Here is a 16,456-nt window from a genome sequence, read left to right as displayed (position 1 = left end):
TGTGTGTGTGTGTGTGTGTGTGTGTGTGTGTGTGTGTGTGTGTGTGTATTCCATACTATAAGTTTGTTACAGTTTATTTAGCCAATTCCCTACTGGTGGAGGTTTATATTGGTTCTAATAGTCTACTTATAAAAAATGCTGCAATCAACTCCTTCCTAGCCCGTGTGGGCTCTCTCCATGTTAGTCCTTATTCCTTATGATTGGATAATGTGAAAATGCTGGAGACCCAGGATATATAATAGCTAGGCTCAACCATATCTCTCAAAATTGATCCAGCCATTTCCTTTGGTCAATTCTAAAGGTTAGGCAGTACTTGCTATGATTTAACCAAATATGCCTGAGAAATGGCAGAGACCCTGTCCTTATCTTTTGGAAGTAGTTTTCTTTATTTCTCTGCTTGCCTATCCTCAGAACTTTTGTCCCAGTGGTGCAGCTAGAGCAGGGCAGCATGAGAACACTCACTAGTAGACGAAGTCCATGCCTCTCCTACTACCCATCAGAGTTTTTTCCGGTATACGATGGGGGAAGGCTTCATTTGGGATGATGGAGTGTGAGATATCTTCTCTTTAGAGCTGTTGTTATACCAGTCCTTTGTGATCCCATAACCTGGGAAAAGCCCTAAAGAGTATTAAGAAGTAGTTAAGTTTTATTCCCAGTTGAGTGATTTACCCATAGGCATTTTTTTTAAACAGCCCAGGAAGGGGTCCTGACGATGATAGAGACTTTCTTGGTAGGATTATTTCTGTATTAAAGTAGTACTGCCCAATACCTGGTCCAAAAAAACAGAAGGCCTTTATCTATTCTTAGGACTTGAACATAACAGTGGGCACAAAATGAACAGGGGGCAAATGTTGTTAGAGTCTGAAAAATGCAAAGATCCACATGAGGGTACAACATTTCACTGTTGGGATGGTGTTCAACTTGCTAAGCAAACCCTTTGTATGACTGAGTTAGCTGCCCTTGATAACAGGGATGCTCTGTTGTAGAACACAGCACAAGTATTATTAACGGTTTCTTGAATAATACCACAGCAAGTCTACAAAATAACTTCTTGGAATAATTTTCATGTTCTTGAAAAGCATGCTCTTTTAATTCTCACAACAAGACTGACCCAGCTAGGCTGAGCAATATCTTAGATTAGCAAGACTAGCTGACTCGTCTTGTCATGGCTGAAACACAACCCAAATCTGCTTCCACATCCATCTGTTCCTCACTGGATAATGATACCTTCTAAAAGGAGTTCTGTGTTGAGACCAATATACATATTTACACATGAACAGAAGGAAGCCTCGATAATTTTGAGGTGTGCTGTGAAATCCCATACTGCTTATCTTTTGCTATTTGACTATAGGGCTGTAAGCTTACTCCGAGCTCACATAGAAGCATCCAGGGACTGTAAGTCAACCACCGTGCTTCATCTGAGCCCTCTTCTTGTTCTGTAAGATGAGGAAGACCTCAAGGGCATTGAGCTCCATGAGGCTCAGAAGCCTTTGTATTTGCTACATCTGTGTGAAAAGGCCATTTTGTATGTCTGTTCCCTATTAGAGTTGAGTTTCTTGCCTGCTCTGTTTTCAGACATCAAGCCTTCTTTGGATGTGCTTTTCTAACTCTGTTTCCCAAACATGCTTGATCAGCAGAATTGCCTGAAAGAACTGGGATTTCTGTGATCAGGCAAGTTTAGGGAACGATCTTAGCCCGATCCATTAGACTATCTCTTAGAGCTTAGTTATCGAGTCCTGCCAGGAACCGAGGCCTATCGTGTGTTCCTGAAAGCACTTGGCTCCCTGCATGGCTCTTGGCAATAAATGAACTAAAACAACAAAAAAGTTAGGAGACAAGCATTCACTTCCAAAAGATCCTTTCCAGAATCAGGAAGGACTTAGTAAGTGTTGTGATTCATTTCAACAATGATTTGAGCGCATACTATGGGCCAGGCATTGGTGCTCGGTGCTGGGGATATACAGCTGTGAACGAAGCAACTAACGTTTATGGAAGCGCTTATCATGGGCCGAGACCAAGCTAACTGCTTCACATACCTTTCCTCCTTTTAACTTCACAACTATCCTGTGAGGTAGGTATTATCACCTTCATCTTAAAATTAAGAAACTGTTATTTCAAAAGCTTGACTGACTTGGCCAAGGTCACAGATCTCGTAACGGGAAGACCCAGAATTACCACCCAGTGTGTCCGACTCCATAGCTCATGCTCCTTATCCCATTGAAATGATGCTTTCGTGCAGTATGTACGTTCCCTCACATTTCCCTCTGAGTTCAGAGGCTCTCAACTCTGGCTGCACACTAGAATTGCCTGGGGAGCTTTTAAAAAGTACCATTGCCTGGGCCTCACTCCAAACAAAGAATTTTCGGGGGTCCACCTATTCGCATTTTTAAAAGAGCTCTGGGTGAGGCCAACGTGTAGTGATGGGTTGAGAACCACTCAGTATCATTAATTGCCATCCTAAGAGTTTCTAACATTATTCTTGGGACATTTGGCTGATTAAGTGTTTGCAGTTTCCAGGTAGTTTTTCTTCCCTTTTAAACAAAGTAGTTCACACGTAGGAAATACTTTAATAATGCAAAAGTTTTCCCCCGAAGTGGAACATGGTAATAAACCAATTTAAAGAGGAATTCAGAAACTTGGAAATCTTTTTGTAGGAGAAGTATAGTCCACAGTGAGTGGTAAGAAATAACCTGGGGTCTAGAGCAGCCATGAGCTTCTGAGCTTCTGGATTTCTCTCTTCTGGTGAGACTCAGAACCTGAAAACTCCTTTAATCTGATGGGGGAAGAAGGCTTTCGGACAAATGGTGGTTCAAGAAAGTTTCCTTCATCCTTGATGAGCACCGGCTACAGAGCAACATACGTTTTTATGGTCCAAATGAAAGTAAAATCAAAAGTTAAAAAGTTTCAATCTTGCTAATTTGAATGTGTTAATATATGTACTCGAGACTAAGATTTATTTTGAATGAGGTAAGAAAAAACACGCAGCAACCTAAAAGAATAGATATGTAAGTTTCTTGAAACTGTTTGGAAATCTTTATCTGCTCAAGCAATGCATGTGTATATGCTTATATAAACTTTTAAGTTAAGCGTTCTGTGTTTCAGGCTTTCAACACTTTGTTAAACATCTATGATGTGATAGTAACATCTTGCCTTTGTGAAGATGGCAATCTAATTAATTATTGACTCTCAACTAATTAAACCAGTGAGTTGTGACTGTCCCCTAAGAGAGGTTCTTCTCAAAGCATCTGTATCATATATTAAGAGTAAATGGTTAGTTGAAGTAATCACAAAGTTGTGGTCCATAAAATTCCTAGAAAGAGAAAAACAGGGAAAGTAAATTTCGGGTCACTGTGTTCCACAGTTGGAGGCACATCTATGAGAAGAACAAATCAAGGCTACCGGGGGAGGGAAGGCTTTTTAAACCAATAGGTCTTTAGAGAAAGACCTCTACTAATATAAGTAACAAAGTGAGTCTTATCTCTGCATTTTAAAACCTAGCCACCAGGGCTGATAGGATAGTTGGATCATAATGTTCCACAGGGGTCAAGCCACTTTATGACTATTAGTAGAAAGGTCATTACCAAAAAAAGTAAACAGAAAAAAAAAAAAGAAAGAAAAGAAAAACATGAAAAATGGCCTCCTTTTTTACATTTCCACATAGGTGATCTCCATTGCAGGAGATGAACTTGAACTTGGTTGGGCGGGAGACGGACCTGGTTGGGCGGGAGACTGGAGCCCCTCAGAGAATTTGGGATTCTTCCATTTTTACTGGGAGGGTTGGCAGGTATAACTTGTGTTGTTATGTGAGTCCATGAGAGCCTCCAGGGTTCTAACTCCCTGCCTCTCCGTGTGGTGGGGAGTCGGTCGCTCACTCTGAAGCACTCGACTGGTTTCTGTCTGTGGCTTACCCATGAACAGTGGCTTGGAAGTGTCAAAGCATGAGAAGCATGCGGGGGAACAGCATGCGCTGCCCTCATTTCCTACATGGGTCTGCATGGGAAGTTCGGGGGCTGTCTGCCTCTGAGCTCACTGTTTCCTTCTTTCCCTACAGAACTCGCTGAAGGCTTCAAACCGGAAGAAGAAGAGGACAAGCTTTAAAAGAAAAGCCAGTAAAAGAGGGACTGAAGTAAGTGTTTCAGGACTCTGTCCCAGTAAGCAGCTACATCCTCCTGACCGTAGTCACCTCGGGGTGATTTGATCTGGCCCAAGCTTCTTTTCCTGATAAATTTTCAACCCCCTTTCCCTCCTTCACTACACTCAAACCACGCACTGGAATTCCTTTCTATCTCTGGAAAATGTGTATATGTATAACCTCCTGCTACTTCAGGATCAGAGAGCATTTGCACTCGTCCATGGAAGTATTATCCCAAAGATGATGAAGATGAAGACCTCACATTTCTAGAATGCTCAGAGCATACAGAATAAAATTAAAAAAAACACAAAACATGGCTTATCCTCCAAGGCAAATTATAGCTTGAGATCCTTTCTTCTAAACATTATCTGGACTATCTTTCAAAGAGTAAGCCCTGTGAAACAAGATGTAGCTTTTTTATTTGGGGGGATCAAGGGTTACCGGTGGTGGGGTGTTGATAGTTTCTCCCTTCCATCGCTTTTGGGCTACCTGTCCAAGTCATGGATGGATGTCTCAATGGTGTTGCTTTCTTCTTTTAGCAGGAAAACAAAGGTCGTCCTTTTGTGATAAAACCTATCTCTTCTCCTCTCATGAAACCCTTGCTTGTGTTTGTGAACCCCAAGAGTGGAGGCAACCAGGTAAGTCATTTTTCATGAGTTTAAGTTGGAAGCCTCAGTGCTTTCTTGCAAACAGTCCCCAACACCGATTAAAATGGCACCACCTAGAACCCCAAGCATCGAAAGACAACCAGTTTCTCAGGGACCGGGTTATTGATGTAGGGCATAGCCTTATATACTGCAAGGTTAGGCAAAACCTAGAGGTCTTATGATTTAACCCTCAGCTTCCAAGCAAGACTATACCAGGGGCACTCCAAAAATGCTGACCTTTTCCTTCCAGATTTTCAAAAAAGGTCATCCCAAAATCTCTTAGTTAATATGTTTCAGAGTTTCTTAACTCTTAACTGTTAGGAAGCTCTTTATGGACTTCTCTTTATGGCTTCCCCTTGTAAGTTAGACCTGACTGCTTTCATCCCTATCCTCAGAGCAAAGCGAGAACAATGACTCATCATTCCCAATGATCATTAACAACAGATGCCACCAACGCTATCAAAAATATCACCTTCTAAATGTTTCATTTGGTCTGAGCCCAAATCTTGTAGCATAATTAATCACGACCTCATTTGAGGAGAAAGTAACAGCCTAACAACACTCAAGGATAATGACATACCTGAAGTGACAGAGCTCTTTAAAGGACAGAATTTGTTCTGGAATCTAGGTCTTTGTCTCCTCATAACCTTCTGTTCCTACCCTGAGGCTTCTTATCCATACTCTTCTTTGGCTTTGATTTTTCTCTATCTTCATGTGAGAATAAATGATAAAATATTTTCTCTGTCCACTAAGTGCACATTTTACATTTTGAGGTGAGATTCTTTGAAGTTTCACACTTAACAATGACAGATTTGAAGCTGTCTAGTTAACTCCACATAAGGAGGGGAGTCGTATAATTAGGACTGATGTTCTTACTACCAAGCATAAGGGGCATTTTTCCAGAATGGATTAATTACAATAAAGCTTCTCTTAGGAGAGCTTGTGATTTATAGAAAATATTTTCTCTCCATTTCTTTCTTTAAAATTCTTGATAGTTTGCTGTGTTAAAAATCTTTAACGTTGAAGAGAACAGGGAAAAGAAATGTGCCATGAGCGGAAAATCTATTTTCAGCATCCTGCTTTTTTAAGTTGGTGAGTGATGTTGGCGATATTGTAATGATGGTGATCCTGAGACTGTCACTAGAGGGGCTTTTTGGGAGTGAGGTTCAGTGTGCCCTGAACCATAGTCACTCCCTAGGTCTGGTCTCCCTAGAGCCTAGTGAGGGTTGGAGGTGTATTTGGGGACCACAGAACGGAGCAAAGCTGATGCAGTGGACTCCATTGATTTTGACCACTTGAGTATCACATGCTAATTCCCAGTATATTTTATCATGAGGGTCATTCTAGAAGATGCACTCATTAAATCATAAGCCTTTTTCCTAGAGCCTTTAGAAACTTGTAGATTTCAGGAGCAGACAGGCCAGTAAAGATGGAACCCATTTTTGTTGGGATCTCTGTGTAAATTAGTAATGCCAGGGACTTCAGAGATGATCTGATGTTGTTTCCTATTGCTCTAAATAGAAAACAAGAAAGCTTAAGTAAATTTTCTGAGGACATCCTGTTAATGACACCAAAGGGGCAAATGGGAAAAATAAATCAAGCAACATTAATTATATGTGAGTTCTAAATTGAGTGGATCAAATCGAGACTGCTCTGGAATTTCAGAGCAGTGGTAGTGGTAAGAAGGTGGTGTCATGGAAATGGCTGAATTGAAGATGGACACTACTTATTTATGCAGAGAGAGAAAGCTGGGAGAGCAGTGCCCCTTTCCTTCTCTCTCGGTGGCAAACTCCTGTTCATCCTTTAAGGCTTGGAACCATTTCTCAAAATGAATCACACTGTCCGCTGTGCTCCCATAGCACCTGGGAGCTATTTACACAAAACCTGTATTTTGTGAGTTGCAATGTAAGTGTTCTATGGGGGTTCTGCTAAGAAACAGGCTCCATAATACCTGGGGCTGCACCTTTCAACCTGTGATTTCTAGTACGTGGGCTATAGAAGTGAACAAAGAATTGTATAATAAGCAATCAGGGTTTTACAGCAGATTATCTGGACAGTGGCTTCATTACTGATAAGAATTCAGGAAAGGGAAGAATTATTTTGGAAAAGAAGTTGAGATGTGTTTGAGGTACTGGAAGTGACTGTGAGATATTCAAATTAAAAATGCCCAGTTATTAGACACAAAAGGCTTTAATGATTTGCTCTCATTTTATGCATTTTGGCTTATGAGATTACTTCTAGAATATCTAGGATTCTCAGAAGTATGACTAACCAAATCAAAATGAATATTGTGTAATTTTACATTTCTATATACTTTCTTTATAAAATAGAATTCTTTACTAAGCCTAATAAAGAGCATTGCTTCTAGGCACAGTATGAAATGTTGAGAAACTTTAAAGATATCCAAATACCTATGTATAATTGCAATCATTCAAACCGGTCTCCTTAGGAAGGCACAGCTTGATTCCCAGTTGTATGGAGTAGGGAAGGATCGTGGTCATAGATGACCTAATTCCTCTGTGAGGGCCCCCCTTTTCCTGTGCTGCAGCTGTCTATGCCCTTAACACTGCAGAAGAGGGGAGATTCTGTGTGATGGAGAGTCGGAGGGTGAACTGTGGAAGTTTCTCACTCCTTGGCTCCCTTGAATCTTGTTTCCTCCATAATTTTGCCCCCTCCCCTGCCCGACCTTCACTGAGACTAAAGGGTCAAAGGAGGACTAAGGATGGCAGTGAAAACAGGGCAAATGAACCCCAGGAAGGTGGCCCTGAGATTCTGCTTTTCTTTTTTTTTTTTTTAACGTCCATGTTTTCATACAACTCAAGGGTGAAGAGTCAAGTTAAGCTCATTCATTAAATCAGCTGTTTGTCTTTGAGCTTATTAAATGTGCTGTTGGATGGTGTCATTCAATAAAGGTGCTTTCCCAGGTTGGATGCCTCTTGCAATCATGAATTAGATCCTGCCATTGGTACCCTATAGATTCGGCAAGTGTTTTTTGTTTTTTAAATTATGTTCCGTGAGATTCTGCTTTTCTTTTCTTTTCTTTTTTTAACATCCATGTTTTCCTAAACTCAAGGGTGAAGAGTCAAGCTCATTCATTAAATCAGTTGTTTGTCTTTGAGCTTATTAAATGTGCTGTTGGATGGTGTCATTCAATAAAGGTGCCTTCCCAGGTTGGATGCTTCTTGCAATCATGAATTAGATCCTGCCATTGGTACTCTATAGATTCAGCAAGTGTTTTTTGTTTTTTAAATTATGTTCAGTGAGATTCTGCTTTTCTAACAAGCTCCCAGGTGACTGTTATTGCAACTCAAAGACCACACTCTGATTAGCAAGGGCTGACTAGAAGTACTTCACTGCTGTTGTTGTTCAATCCTGTTTTTTGCCTTTTAATGACTGATTTATTTTGCTTATCTTTGGGAGATAGAAAGCACTCCTTATTTGAAGCCTAGGCTTCAAACTCAGTGGTAGAATTCTCGCCTACCAAACTTTTATTTAAACTTGCTTGGGCTTCTCTTAAGTAAATAGCTAGACTCTATCGCCACCTTCTGGCAAGAAAAATACCTATAGCTTTTTAAAAAACAGTATTTTTCTCGTATGTAGAAATTTTCCAACACTTTTCAGGAGTACATTGAGATGAAAACATTTGGAACTGCTTCTATGTACCTTTTAAACAATAATTTGTTTTAAACAGTTATTTCACAATAATTGTCTCTGTTCTTCCATCACTTAAGGTGGAGATGATAGTGGGTGTTTTGAAAGTTTTATAGGTTGGCAGTGCTCTTTTTGGGGGAACAGGAACTGGAATCAGGGACCACAAGATCAACTTCGAGTTTCTCCTCCTGTGGAGAAGATGTAATACCTGGGAGATAGAGTTTATACCAGTACAGGCCCCTCCTCTGTGTTTGAAAACCTGAGGATTCGAGAAATAGCCACCCTCCCTTATATGACTTAACCTCCGCTCTAACTTCAGAACTTAAGTGTTTTTCTTGGATGTCCCTGACTCATTAGCATCTTTCTCCCTGAGTCTTATAGACACTTCTGATATCTCTCGATATTTCCGACTTTTCACACGATCTCTCCTGAAGGCTCCCTCTCAGGACTTCATTTCCAGGAACTTAGGTTGTATGTTCAGGGTTAAGCAGGTGTTCTGACCCCTAGAGTGATTCTAACTTGTCAGTCCTGACAGTTGGGGGGTCCGGACCCTGGCTTTTCACACTGTTCAATGTGAAATCCAGGGTTGAGGGGTGGCATGAGTTGCATCTGACTTCCCAGGGGCTTTATCAGTAGATGGCAAGAGGAAGGGGGTGTCCAATTTGTGGGCAGGCTCTCGCTGAGTTCACCACCATCCCATGGCTGGATCTATGCACCGTCACCCCAGGGCCACCCCTCCTAAGACAGGGACAAGTCCACCAAGGTGGCAGAAGGAGATAAAAGTCAATAACTTCAAATGTTTGAGTCCCCAGACTTTCTAAATACTTGAGCAAAAAACCTCAATGGTATTCTGTGATGTACAACTTGGGGATAAATCAAGAATCAGGATGTTTGGATAAAATTTTAGGCTCCCAATGCCTAGAATAGGCTAGGGAGAGGGCAGAAGGTCAGGCAGCAGATGATCACACACGTCAAAGTCCACGCTCAAGATCTTCTTGTCAGGCCAACCTCACCAGATGGAATGAAAACAACAAAACAACAAATCTGTGGAAAGTCCCTTTTCTCGGTTATAACACTGGTGGAAGTGTGGGGGGCAGGCAGCTGTCTTACTCTACTCAGGCTGCTCTCACTGAATACCAGAGACCAGATGGTTTAATAACAGGAATTTATTCCTTACAGTTCTGGGGTCTGGGAAGCCCACGATCAAGGCACCGGCAGATAGGGGAGCTGGTAAGGTTCCACTTCCGGGTTCACGGAGCGCCGTCTCTCACTGTGTCCGCTCACTGTGTCTTCATGTGGCAGAAGCAATGAGGGGGCTCTTTGGGGTCCCTTTTATAAGGGCACTAATCCCATTCACGAGGGCTCCACTTCCCCCAAGGCCCCACCTCCTTTGATAGGTCTAGGGCCTTCTAGCTTCTTAGTTTATAGCCAGACTGATACATCAAAATGTCAGTCTGGCTTCCCCTGATTAAAACATTTCAGTGACTCTCATTTCCTGTAAAACAAAGCCCAGGCCCCTTAGCAACTTAATCCACAACTCAGTTTTGTGTCCCACCGCTCCTGCCTCACGGTTCAGAGACTAAACAGGACACAGTGTCCCCCTGACACGTCTGGTGCCTCATCATTCTCTTCTCCACGTGTAAAGAAATGGTTAACTTTACTCGTCTTCCAAGAAACAGTTCAGATATCACATATGGGATGCCTTCATCTAATCCCCAAACTGGGGCTTAGAGTGTCTCCTCCGGCCACTCTTACTGCTCAGTAGGTACCTCCGCAATGGCATTAACCATCTTTAGTGGACTCATTCATTTTGTATTTGCCTCTTTCTGAGCTTCCTGAGTGTACCCATGTGTACAGAGTAGGAGCCTAATATGTGTTTTTAAGTAAATTAGGTATTCCTTTGGGGTTGTTTGAAGCCCGTTTGAAGTAATTATTTCTTAATCTCTTCCTTTCACTAGCTTTTATTTTCCTCGGGACTTTCCTAGCAGCTTTTGCCATGATCTAGATAATCCCTCTGTGACATAAACTGAGGCTTGCTCAGTAACCCACCAGCATGTTTCAGGCTATCGAAGAGTTACAAGGCTTTGATGAAGACTGATAAGCTCGTGGAGCTGATTCATTCTTTATTGACTCTGCATACCCCCAAGTTATTATCGTATTTTCTTTTATGCATAATGCCTAGAACTTCCTCTGGAGAGCAGGATCTTCCCTGTTTTGCCCATCTCTCTCTCTCCCCACCCAACAGGGTGTCTGGCACCTAGTAGGTAAGTTGATGAATCCTGTTTATTTCCCTCTAGAACAATCTACCTGTTTTCTGGGAAATTGTTTTCTCCTCTCCCAGCCTGTTCCCCAACACCTGGAGCCAGAAAGAACCTATTCCTCACTCCACAGGAATACCCAATCTCACAATATCTTAACAGGTTCAATAGTCAATGAGGTGATATAGCTACAACTGTGTGTACGAGAACCCTCCTGGAGTGTGTTAGAATTGACATGCAGCCTATTTTTTCCATTTAGAGAAAAGTAGAATACTTTTGCAGAGAAGTTGCAGCTTTTCTCAAGAATAAAATAAAACAAACAAACCAAAAACCCCAAGTAACCTAGACTTGAGGTTGACAAAAGCCCAAAGCTGAAAGTTCTAGCCCATGGACCCTGCACCTCCTTTCCTGCTCACTAGCCATAGGACCTTAACATGAAAGCAACTGAGGACTCTATGTTCAATGTTCTTTAAACATTGTGTCTTTCTTTCCTCCTAAATCTTGATGAACTCTAAGGCGGTTTCATGTCCTTTATCTTTGTAGTCCCGGATGTAGCTTAACATAGTGGCTTGCTCTTTGCATGCCCAGAGAGGGAGTGAAAGCGAGGGGGAAAGGCAGGTGTATGACGGGAGCAGGGAGGAGAAAGCAGGAAGAAACAAACTGGCACAATAGCCTACAAACAAAAACAAAAACAAAAAAAACTCAGCTTTGAGATTTGGCATGTGGCCGGTGACAACAACGAGCATGTTTGGGACTCTCTAGCTGTGTAAATGTCTCAGTCGGTTTATTTATTTATTTTTTTAAAGATTTTATTTATTCATTTGACAGAAGAGACACAGCGAGAGAGGGAACACAAGCAGGAGGAGTGGGAGAGGGAGAAGCAGGCTTCCTGCCGAGCAGGGAGCCAGATGTGAGGCTCCATCCCAGGACCCTGGGATCACGACCTGAGCTGAAGGCAGACACCTAACGACTGAGCCACCCAGGTGCCCCTGTCTGAGTTGGTTTCCTCCTGTCAGTGAGAAAGAAATGACTCTTTTCCTGGTGAATTGGCATTTCTCAAGCCATTCAATTCTATTGAATGAATTACCTAAGCCTTAAAGTAGCTCATCCTAAAGGTCACAGCAGACGTAAGAGAACTGACTTCAATGTGTTGGACCACCTTTTTTTTCTCCACCCGCCATGATGGATTTAAAACAATGCAGTACTTTTCAGGGACCCTTGCCGGTCTTGCTAATGCATATATTTTAGAAAGACTCATTATAAAAGAAATAATTCTCTCACACCTGAATGTAACCTCTGATTACATTCTGACGTGTATGGTTTTGCGCGTTACCCCTGCACAGCTCCGAGGGCATTCTTCCAATAGGCTGCGGTGCCGATGGGGCCTCCTGGAGATGGTGCAACTTAGAACTTGCCAACCTGAATTCCCCTTCCTCCAAAGGAAAAATGTAGATGATTGGGCATCACCATGAACACACACTTAAAAGGAGCAAAACCAAAATGGTGTGGTCACTCAAACCTTTTGGAGAAATTTTAGTTTAGGAAAAACCACCTGTAAATGCCTTTTATTTTTTGAAAGGTGTCCGTTCCCTGGTATCATAGGCATCGTAGAAGCTGAAATTGAGACGAGCATTCAGCTGTGGCCAGAAATGGAAAGGAGTAATGAACATTAACCATTCATATTGCTCTAGGAATTTAAAACTGAAAAATTAATTTTCGAGCAAGTCAGTGGGAAATTTTTTTATAAATCGGTCATTAAAATGACTCTGGTGTTACCAATTATGCATCAAAGATTACTTGACATAACCCGCAACTGACTTGATAGCAAGGCACAGTATGGGAAGAGAATGATCCAGTATTTAGTTAGTATTATGTATCCAAATCTATGTCTGAATTTTATAGGAAGCAAAATATGTCATTTTGTGAAATTGAAGGATTAGTTGTAATAATTAAGGATAGACTGTTATTCCTAAATTTATAGCAAGCACATGATAAAGCAGAACTTTTAAATTACAGGTTTGGATGAAATGTGGAAAAAAAGACCTGCATTGGGCCCTGTAACAACTGGCATAACAATGTGATAATTACAAGCTACACTTTAGCCCTCACGCCCTCAAGTGCAATTTACTGAATAGATTAACAAGGAGCAACAAAGAAAGGGACTAACCTTTACAAAGGCCTATTTTGCGCCACATACTGTGTTAGATCCATAACTGTTACTGATTCATTTAATTCTCATTATGCCCCTGGAACATAGATGTTGCCCTCCTATTTAATATGCTGGATTTCTGCAGGATTATAAATGCTCACGATCACCTAATGAGAACACCCACGTTATTACTGACTCAAATACCAGGCTATTTCTGCTGTCCTGGGATGACTCTCAGATACAGCATAGTAGGTGTACAAACTTAGGAATATTTTAAGGAAGAGCACTCAGGATAGCTAATAAGGGAACTATTAATATAAGCTATAAGCACTGCCCAACTGATCAAACGTCATTTGCTGTGGCTGATAATGACCTAAAATGGGGCACCCTACGCAGTTTTAAAGCTCTTTTGATGCTGCTTAATGAAATGATCCTTCTTTCATTTCTTCTTTGCTCAGTTCACTGTTAAGAAATGATCTCCAGGGGCGCCTGGGTGGCTCCGTTGGCTACGCGTCTGCCTGCCTCGGCTCTGGTCATGATCCAGGGGTCCTGGGATCGAGTCCCGCATCGGGCTCCTCGCTCAACAGGGAGCCTGCTTCTTCCTCTGCCTGGCATGCTCTCTCTCTGACAAATAAATAAATAAAAGAAAAGAAAAGAAATGATCTCCAGAACTGCCTTGTGTTTTCCATGATGATCAGTTCTACAAATGCCAGTTATAAATTACTTAAAACATTCCAAAAATGTTCATGTGAGAACTGTTTGACTTAGAGACATGGAAATTGAAACAAAGTCAAAGTACACTGTAACTAGGAAAGTTACATGTATCTATCCTAAATAATGAGGAGCCTGTGAGACTTTTGCTTCAGTTAAGAGAAATTATTTCAGTAAAATCACACTTAGTACATACCTATTATGCAAAGATAAAAGTAATCTTCACAGTGAAGTTAAAATTAATGTTAAATGACATGGACTGACTAATAACTTCCCTACATGGGTTTTTATGTTGAGTGACTGTAAAACCTGTAGATACTGTTCAGTAAGCACTTAATTGCATGCCAAGCACTGTGACGTGCTCCTCAAACATGATTGCATACAATTCTTGCAACAAGTCTGTGAATGAGGCATTCTTATCTCCACATTAAAGAGAAGGAGGTTGGGCTTACTGAAATTGGAGAACTTGGCCAGAGTTACGCAGGTTGGACAAAGGCCTCCTCTGGACATTCAACCTGTATATCAGCGGCCAAAGCCCATGATTTTAACTACTACTTCATGCTATTTATAATTAGGTGATATTTTAGATAAGAGGATTTCTTTTTATTTTTTCAACGAGCAGCAAATATTTGGAAATCTCTATTGTCTTTTTTAATTTTTTTTTTTCTTACAGGGAACCAAAGTCCTGCAGATGTTCATGTGGTACCTGAATCCACGGCAGGTGTTTGATCTTTCTCAGGAAGGGCCCAAAGATGCGTAAGTCTGCAAATAACCCCCTGTGGTCCACACTGGTTTAGGCAAGCAAGAAAGACTTCTGCTGTGAAGTCAAGCTTCATTATTAGATTACCTTGTGAAATATTTTCTGACCATCCCTCATTGACTTTCTCAACTGTAGTCACCTCCCTTAAACCTTCATCTGATGTTTCTCCTCCGACTCTTCTTTGGGCTAATTCCCTTCCAAACTAGCTACACAGTTGTTAACTTAGGGCATACTTCTTGTGTGTTTGCTGCTCATGTGCATGCAACTGTAGATTATTTACAAGTCTGCACTGAGAAAGGATTTGTCCTTTTTCTACTTATGCATGTACAACTTGGGAGATGTACATTAGTGAGAATGTTAAGTGTATCTTTGGAGAGTGGCCATATTTGTTTATGAATGTGTTTGTGTATTTGAATAAGAGGTTTGTGTGTGCACCTGTGTCCATTTGAGACAGATTAATTGATTATGTCTATAGATTCCACACCAGAATGGGAAGACATTTTAAGTCCTGCTCAATCCCTTTTTCTGAAGTTCTCAGAAGTTTCATTCTGTTTTTGTTAGAAGTGCTGAAAATAAAGTTTAGACGTAGGTGACATGTATCCTGTATCTTCCCTTTGGTGGCGGTGGTCCTGTATGTGGTGGGAAGGAGCAGGACTGTTTCTGCTACTGTTGGATTCCCTTTTTAAAACCCATGTATTAACATAGTTCGGATGTCATTGGATAAGCAGAACTTAAGGGATACTAATTATTTTTAAATAAGTAACAATATCAAAGGCAAAGTAACCAGCTCAGATAATTTCTAGAGAAATAATATTCCTGTATGGAATTAATAAATCATATATTTGAAGCATTCAGGAGAACATTAAATATAAAAATTCATTTCTGCCATCATTCTTTTAATCTATGAACTTCTTCACCACTAGAGTTCGCTATAAAACTTCTGTATTTTTTTTCTCTGTATTCGGTTGGACTAAGGCAAATCTGCTACCCTGGCTTTTGCCCTCTTAGATGCTTTCCTTAAAATCTTACCACTTTGGTTAAGCTTTAGGCAAAGCCTTCATAGGTCATCCTAAAGAATGTGGCCAGATAGGAGATGTTTCCAGAAAAAAAATGCTTGATTTGGAAGATGATGTTTTTGCGAACAGAGGCATTGACAGTTTCACTTAAGGAAATGTTCTAGCAGGGGTGCTATAGTTGTGTTTTCTCAAAAGACAACATGAAAAATGATCTAATTTTAAGCAGACAAATTTTAAATAAAGAAAAATCAGTAAATCTTCGCTCTTTGGGCTGAGGAGTATAAATTTGGTTCCAGTGTTAGTGAATGAGTGGAAAGAGAACTAGAATTGTAAGTGTGTGGTAATGCTGGGCATCCTCCCGCCACCCTGTCTCTTGGAAAAGGTTTACTGGGATTAAGAGTGGAAAGTATAAGTTTGAAAAGCAAATCCAGGAAAAGCTGACAAAAAATAAGGAGGAGACATATAATGACTACTGACTACCAGTTAATGAGGATTTTCTTTGAGAAAGGAAGAAGGAGTATGATGGGAAAAGAAAGGGAAGTCTAAATTAATTAGGAAAACTATGTGAGTTGATGCATTAATAGGGATTATGGGAAATAAAACTCTGGGACATCCTGACATCCCATTCCAATGCCGGCCATTTAAAAATGATTTTTCCTGCCAACCTCTGATCCAGTTGTTGGGGTCCATCCCCTTGTGATAACTTGGTAACTAGTTTTGATGACATCATTATCCTCATGATTATACATTTTCTCCAGTGGACATCCCCTCGCCTCTTTTGCTCATGTTTTCTCTCTGCGATGGCCAGTGATGAGCTCTTTTGTTTACTTCATGTTCTTTTTCCTCTACAGGCTTGAGCTGTATAGGAAAGTACCAAATCTGCGAATTCTGGCCTGTGGTGGGGATGGAACGGTAGGTCCTCGAGATAGAATCAAGCTCTCTCCCTTATTTCTTCCATCTTTCTTTTGCTCTCCATATGACAGTTCTCTTTATTCATTCCCACCTCACCTCTTTCCAGTCCCCTAAGACCTAGGTCTCTGTCATGAGAATCATAGCCCACAAAGCCTTAGAAGAGATGTTGTTATTGTCTCATGGATTCTTAAATTATGTTCTATTCCCTCAGCCATACTGT

The 16,456-nt window shown here is 41.0% G+C and overlaps 1 protein-coding gene across 11 annotated transcripts in view; it reads left to right on the top strand.

Moving 5' to 3' along the window:
- DGKI (diacylglycerol kinase iota) overlaps window positions 1-16,456 on the top strand; it is a 453,062-nt gene that overhangs the window by 221,125 nt on the left and 215,481 nt on the right. For all 11 annotated transcript variants that reach the window (XM_073899243.1, XM_073899251.1, XM_025854834.2 and 8 more), the window contains 4 exons: window positions 4,052-4,126; window positions 4,672-4,770; window positions 14,222-14,304; window positions 16,176-16,236. In XM_073899243.1, coding sequence (XP_073755344.1) covers window positions 4,052-4,126; window positions 4,672-4,770; window positions 14,222-14,304; window positions 16,176-16,236 — 318 coding nt within the window. The remainder of the gene's footprint in view (window positions 1-4,051; window positions 4,127-4,671; window positions 4,771-14,221; window positions 14,305-16,175; window positions 16,237-16,456) is intronic.

Source organism: Callorhinus ursinus, unplaced genomic scaffold (assembly GCF_003265705.2).
Source record: "Callorhinus ursinus isolate GAN/ISIS: 27379988/994484 unplaced genomic scaffold, GSC_fseal_2.0 scaffold12, whole genome shotgun sequence".
Lineage (NCBI taxonomy): Eukaryota > Metazoa > Chordata > Mammalia > Carnivora > Otariidae > Callorhinus > Callorhinus ursinus.
The sequence above is the reverse complement of the archived record's forward strand: the minus strand, read 5'-3'. Positions and strand labels throughout refer to the sequence as shown.